This window comes from Lupinus angustifolius, chromosome LG04 (assembly GCF_001865875.1).
Source record: "Lupinus angustifolius cultivar Tanjil chromosome LG04, LupAngTanjil_v1.0, whole genome shotgun sequence".
Lineage (NCBI taxonomy): Eukaryota > Viridiplantae > Streptophyta > Magnoliopsida > Fabales > Fabaceae > Lupinus > Lupinus angustifolius.
In genome coordinates, this window is record NC_032012.1 from 10951267 (window position 1) to 10958730 (window position 7464).

Consider the following 7464-nt stretch of genomic DNA (forward strand, 5'->3'; position numbering starts at 1 on the left):
ATACATATACATATACATATACATATACATATACATATACATATACATATACATATACATATACACATACATATACATATACATATATATATATATTACATGGCAATTTATATTTTGTTTTAAATTCATCCCCCGCTTTCACACTATTTTTAGAATATACTTCTGTGTATAAACTTACATAATGTAATGCTACATAGAGTATCACATTAAATACATGAATCGAGCAAATATTTTATTACCCAACTTCAAAATTAAAAAAATATTAATAGAAGAAAGACTCTATCTCCCAGCCCACAACATTATCAATATGATAAAATGTTAAGGGCTATGTAGCAAAACAAAGAAAGAGAATGACATGATGGATTTATGGAATCTATACTTATCGTAAGATATCATTAGTAGTACAAAAAACATCGTGTTTTAAAGCTTACAACAACTTTCTCACTTGGCATTTCCACTTTTTCTCTTTACATCAATAGGCCCTGGCAACTTTCTGGGTTGACTAACTACTGTTGAATATTTCCTTGCTGGTGTAGGAATTAATGATGGGATCATAGTCCTATTTACAAAATTAGAAAAATAAGAAAATGTTAATATATTCAGAAGAGCACAAGCAACATTAATTTTTGGTAAGACACTCAAATTAATATTAAACAAAATAAAAACAAACATGGAAAAAAATTAGACCTATTAATAAAATTTATTTCACATAAGTAATCCTATTGTTAATATATCAAATATTAAAAATATTTTCATATATATCAAATATTCAATTAATAAAAGAAGTATGCATATATCCATATAACCATGATTAAACAATATAGCCGTAGAGTCGAGTACTGGAATATTTGCTCGAGGCATTTTCTCTACTCCTTCTTAAGATAATAATGAACTTTAAACTAAAATCATTAATAACATTCTTACTAATTCACATCACAAACAAGTTAACATTATAGAAAATCCAATTTTCCAAGTATAGCACACACACTATTATAGAAATAATATGAACAAATTAAACTACTTAGGAGGGTTAATATAATTACCTTGGTTCTGGTATTCTTAATACTTTGGGTTGAGTTGTTGATTTCTTTGATTTAGAGGGTAATCCATTTGAAATAGTAGTTGGTTTAGGTATATGTGGTGATAACCAATTCAATTCAGATTCTGAAGATTCACTAGTTGCAATCTCAAGTTCATCACATTCATCACTAATATTCATATCAGAACCATGCAATGAAGAAGTTTCAATGCACATTTTTGAAGTCTCTGAAAGTGAACTAGGACTTAATAATGGAGAATATTGTTTAGTTTCTGATTCCCATTGTCCAACTAAGCTATCATCACTTGTTAAACTATCATTTCTTTTCATCATAATCTTATCATTCCAATCACTAGAAGTTGATGATTCTTTATCATCATCTTTTGTATTTGTTCCATAATTTGCACCATGTGGCCATTGAGGTGAGTTTCTATACATGTCATGGATGTCTAAGCTTCTTCTTTTCAGCTTTGATGCTGCCTTTTTCTGACCCTACAAATCATTGTTGAATTCAATGTTAAACAAACATGCCAACATCATTTTTAAGGAAAAATAAATAAGGATCACATGTGACGAATCGTCTTCAGAGAATAACTAGCAGGATACTCGTGCATTCGTACGGGTGGTAATGTCTTTTGCATGTAGGTATTTAAACGATCAAAGTATAAAGACTTAATGTAAATGTTATTGAGGCTAACTTCATCAAAGATTATAATCGTTCATCCAAAAATGAATGACGGAATTTAACAACTCAATGATTTATAATTCATAGGCATGTATCTTATCATAATTCGATGGTTAAGAGGTTGATGCAGCAAAAAAGATCGTTGTGCAACATTAGACATAAACAATCAAATAAAGAGCAAGAGATAAAGTGTTTCTAATTAGTGCAAATTATAAGAAAGAAATTAAGCCTAATGTATAGTCTCGGCGTTTTCTTTCATTCTAATACTAAACAATGTCGCAATTTAATATATTTCAACAATCTCAACAATAAGTGACTAAAAAAATGAAAAGATATAATTTCTGTTAAATTTAGCAACAAAAGTATGCAAGTGTTTGAGGGGTTTGAATATAAATGATGTGTTCTTGCATGCTTCAAATGACTAAGTTAATTTCTTTAAGTTTAATAACAAGTTACCTCTAAGCTACTTGAATCATCTCTTGGCTTTTGGATTCCAAATCTTATAGGAGAAGAACCACAAGATTTCAACTTTGGTGCTTCATGGTTGTTACTATTTGCACGTACTTGTTCTCCTTCCTTCCTAGCCAATGCTCCCTTTAGACTTGCAATCTAGCAAATAAGATCATACAAAAAAACACTCAAAATTCTCTATTTTGAAGATACAACATACAATAATGTCGTCGACAGTGTTAAATTGCAGTTGTGGTTACTGCGGCAGTTGCGATGCGGATTGTGGCTGTTGCAGTGTGAATTATTTTGTGAGTAAAAAAATATTTTTGATATCGATGTGGTATGATGCGGCCCGATGCGGTTGCGTTGTGACCTGATGTGGCCCAAATGCGGTCGCATTATTGTGATTCGTGTCACATGGTAATTGCAGTGTGATGCGGTTACAACAGTCACCGCAACCGCAGTATTGTGGCTGCATCACATGATGTTGTCCGCAATTTGAAACACGGGATGTGTGTATCTCTCAGAAGAAAGAAAAAGTAAGAACCTGTTCTTTAAGCTCTTTCACATCTGAATTACTAGTACTACTAGCATCTTTGTTAACTCTAGCAGCACCAAGTTCGATAGTCGAAACTCGTTCTGCGAACTTCAATGTACTAAGTGTTTCTCCAAGAGCTTCAGGCTCAGGACTAATATGAACAAACATGAGTGTCTTAGCTTGCCCTCCAAGAGAATCCTGAAGCAGCTGAGTAAGTTTACTGTTTCTGTATGGAACATGTGCATTCTTTGAGGCAAGGGAAGCAATTACATCTCCTAAGGCAGAAAGTGACTTGTTTATATGTTGAGCTTCCTTAAGTCTATCCCCTGTGGCCTCGGATTTATCAGCCCTCTCACTTCCGGCCAGGTCCACGAGATGCATACTACCGCGAATTGTACTTCCCGATGTCAGGTATCTTCCTTGAACATGAACTGTTAGGCAGCTGCAATTATATATATGCCATTACAAGTTAGCAGCAAGTTAAGATTGTGATCAGAAACGTACATGATTGCGAAAGAGACTATTGTTTGTACAACAAATCTGCGCAACTTTTTAGACAACTTTGATTTTTGTAATGCATACTACAAGTACTAGGAGTACGAAAGTTGGCTGAATTTGTTATTCATAAACATATTCGATCGCAATGGGTCGAGATCTTCTAATTACCTGTGAGAACGACTACTGCGATCATTCATGGCAGTAGAACCAACGGCCCGATTCTTATGTCCCAAGTTCATCAAATTTATGACATCTGAAGTTGATGAAACAGGAACAAGGTTTGCGTCCGGCACGTTAATGCCATTATGGGAACTGTTGCGAATTTCTAATGTATGCAGGCATTAAGGATAACATAGAGGAACAAGAGAATAACTAATTGAAAATGACATACACTGATTCAGCACATTAGAAAAATTATTAGCAAGTTAGTATAGAGAAGGATATCTTTTGATGGCACCATCTGTAGTTAATAAGTCTCGGACTTGCTCATTGTAAATCTCGAGCATCTGGACATTGATATCGTAGCAAATGGTGTCTTTCCTTTGTTCCGAGAGAAGGAAAAGATCTCCCAACGCACGGTAGTTGACACCTATTGTTTCATCAGTAAGTTCGTCCGGTCCAGACTGCACCAACACAACGATACATTTATTACAATTCACACAAGTCATTGGGCGGAAACATAGTGAAGCCAACAATGTTGTCCAAATGTCTTACCATAGTGTGTGTTTTTCCGGATCCTGTTTGACCATAGGCAAATATACAAACATTGTACCCGTCTAGAACAGAACGAATCAGAGGCTGCATATCGGAGAAAACTTCCGCTGCAAGCAACCATAAAGATCATTAACAATGAAAACATAATGAGTGACAATAAATGCATACTCCAATAAGGATATTCACCATTGATTTTAAGTTAGTGACTTAAAACTTACATAACTTTGTATAAAAACAATTGATAGATATTTCTTAGAACATGCATTCATTATATTTCAATACCATATAATATTTTCTCCTAAGACCAACCTTGGGTTGCAGAAGGACCGAATGCTCTATTGAAATTAAATATCTTCTTCCCTTCTTTGCCATATTTGGAAGGTGTTAAGATTGAGATATTTCCCTCCTCCACATTACTGACAGAGCTATAATGGCTTGGTTGGCCACCTAAGAAGGGCCGAACTCGACAGTACACCCGAATATTTCCTATAAACATGAAAAAAATAGGCCATTCATTCTCACTTAGAACATGAAAATCCAAAGAGTAAAATTATAGACAGAATCTCGATCACTTCAATTACCTTTCAGGTCCTGCACTTGATTGTATAACTTGCGGTTTTCTTCGAGAACTTTATGATATCCGGATGCAGCCGAAGCTAGGCTATGCAAGTGCTTACCTGAAAAAGGTTAACTAGCTAGTAATTAGATATATAATTGATATTCCTATAAAAAATTGAGGGATTTGATTTTTGAGTCTACATACTTAGATAGATGATCTCCTCCTGGTATTTCTTTTGCAGAAATTCCATTCCGGATTTTGTTTCATAGACTATAGTTTTCAATTCCTAAAAGATACCAATATTAAATTTGTTACTTAATCAGTTTATGAACAATGTCAACATCAAATTACATTATGTATTACCAAGTTACCTGAATGCTTCTATTTTGTTGTTGGACTAATTCTTGCTTCTTCAAATTCTGGCTACTCGATTCGTCGTGGTCATTCTTCGTATCATAAGATTCCTCTTCTAACTCCTCTTTAACCTGTAGGTCCTGTGCATCTTCCTTTTCTTCCATCTTAATATAATTTACAGACAAAAAAGTTAATCACAGGAAGTTGAGATCATAATAATAGCCACTCTTTGCATATTCGGTTGCACTCGATAGATATGTATATGTGGAATCTGAGTTTTACCTCTTCATCAACAGAAGTAGCTTTTGAGATCGAACATTCTAGTTCCGAAGGTGGCTTTTCATCTTGAGTTATTTTAAGCTGCAAGTATGAAAATTTTAACAATAAGTTCAGTAAGATTCATGCGCCGGGTCAAGTGTGTTAGTTTGTGTGTGCGAGTGAAACTTCCGATAAGAAATATGAAGTTTCCTTTCAGAACTGTGTCACCAGGTATGAAATTGAACATGAATAAAAGAGAAAGATGCATACAGTTTCGTGTTGGATTTGCATACGACGCTCAAACTCCTCCATTACTTTGCCTAGCAGGGACTCCACAACCTGTCATGGCAAAAGAGGTTATATCTATAAGGAGAACTGCGGAGGTATAAAACCAAAGAAAAAGGAACTACCCCGAATTTTCGATAACTTCGATTCTTGTAACACATAGTACTTTTACTTTGCTTTATAAAATGTAAAGTTGTTGGGGAAATTGTCCGAATTTATTGTATTACATACAACTGCGTTTATCTAGTAAAGAAGCAATAACCCTTACAGTGGGAATTTCTTCTGGCCTCTTGTCGCACAAATATTCGCGAACTAATGAATGTAAGAAAGGAAAGGAACCCTGCAGATAAAAACCAATAAGCTTAGGCTGATGAGAAGAAGATTCTCACGATCTAGATAAAAAGTCGAAAACAAACTATAAAGCTCTATCCGAACCCCTTCATTGTGCTCAAGCCCGGAATCGCTGTATGAAGAGTGATCACTCATAGCATCTCTGTCTACCGATGGTGTAGGAGTCCATAAAGACTTCATGAATGGTTCTGAGTTTTTCCTCATAAGTTGTTTCCCAGAGGTAGGTGGTTTTGAACTCCCAATGCCACCATATTTCCATGTTCCGAGTTTTCCGCCTTGCTTCCATTCAGCATAGGACTTAAGTGCTAGAACACAATTCACTACCCTTGAAGATTTTCCTCCCTGTAAATACATCATGTAAAAAAATGCTTGCAAAATATCAGTTACAAGTCACAGCAAATGTAAATAGATGTGTTTCTATAGCATAATTTTATGTGATTATAATAGCATTGGTTTCAATCCAACAACTCTATCAAAGTATTAAACATAAAGATTCCGAATTTGATTAATTAGTACCTGTTCCAAATCAGAAGCTTCAAAGGTTGGAAGCCCTACTTCCTCCAAAGCTACAAGAAAGTTTCGTACATTTTCGAAGTATTGATATGCAGACAATGCTGCTCCATCAGGAATAAGAACAGAATCATTCGGAGCTTCAACTACCTAACAACATCGGCGCAACAATTGTCACATAAGAGTAATGATTAACAAGACAAATTGAAGAGTGCTCATGGAGCAACAATTAATTCTCGAGCACACGGATTGAAATTTCGCGAGGATGCTAGAAATTTCGTTGGAGCATGTTAGAATTTCTGAAGGGGAAACATACATAATGCTAAAAAAAGCATAGCAGTAGGGGTAGGCTTCATTAAAGGAACATACCTTGGACACTGCCCCTGGTTGAACTTTATTAAGAACATTGCAGAGGATAATCCCGCTGCGCAATCCGAGCCGGAAATCTTCTTCGGAAGGTTCTGCAGGCAAGTCTTTCCCTCCAACAACTCCAACTGTCTTTCTCAGCCAACCAGCTGCTTCATACCTTCTCAAGGCTGCAATATCAGACAATTACAATCTCTGTTATTATTCTACCTTGGAACTTTGATATTGGTTCATTCATGCAGTCACAACCGAAATATCATTAAGTACATCATTTATCACATTTGTACCATAATATTACAAAGACTTCTAATGATACATTCTGTATTCCATACACATTATGGTTATTGATTGAATAATAATTTGACCAATCATAAAACACTTTTATCTATACAACAAATTCTGACAACTTTCTTAACAATTACTTAATTTTATAACATAATGTAAAAATGTCTTGTTATAGAGTTGTCTAAATTTATTTTTCATAAAACATTTACATGCTCATGAAACAAAACAAAAAAAAAACACAACTTTAAACAAAACCAATGTCATTTAATTGGTTGAAACTTGAAACAACATTCTTGGCCAGCAAAAGAAAACAAAACAGCATTTGCTATGCATTACAAAATTTCTAACACATTAATTGATTTCATAATAATATTTTGAGAGTAAAAATAAAAAGTCAAATGATGCATTCAGTGTTTTAAATTGCGGATCACATTACATGATGCGGCTGCAATATTGCGATTGCGGTGACGGCCACAACACATTATGATACCGAATCACAGTGATGCGATCGCAATAGGTCACAACGCAACCGCATCGATGTCAAAAATATGTTTTTACTCACAAAATAATTC

The 7464-nt window shown here is 34.7% G+C and overlaps 1 protein-coding gene across 1 annotated transcript; it reads right to left on the reverse strand.

Annotated features, from left to right (window-relative positions):
* On the reverse strand, nucleotides 233–6793 carry LOC109344624 (kinesin-like protein KIN-14I; the record flags this gene model as incomplete). Its single annotated transcript, XM_019583382.1, has 18 exons — nucleotides 233–352; nucleotides 435–559; nucleotides 1044–1531; nucleotides 2181–2333; nucleotides 2722–3154; nucleotides 3379–3540; nucleotides 3655–3833; nucleotides 3925–4031; nucleotides 4234–4410; nucleotides 4506–4601; nucleotides 4688–4769; nucleotides 4855–5001; nucleotides 5120–5197; nucleotides 5366–5434; nucleotides 5649–5720; nucleotides 5816–6073; nucleotides 6248–6391; nucleotides 6611–6793. Coding segments are annotated over 17 exons (2946 nt in total), but the record flags the coding sequence as incomplete, so codon positions are not given.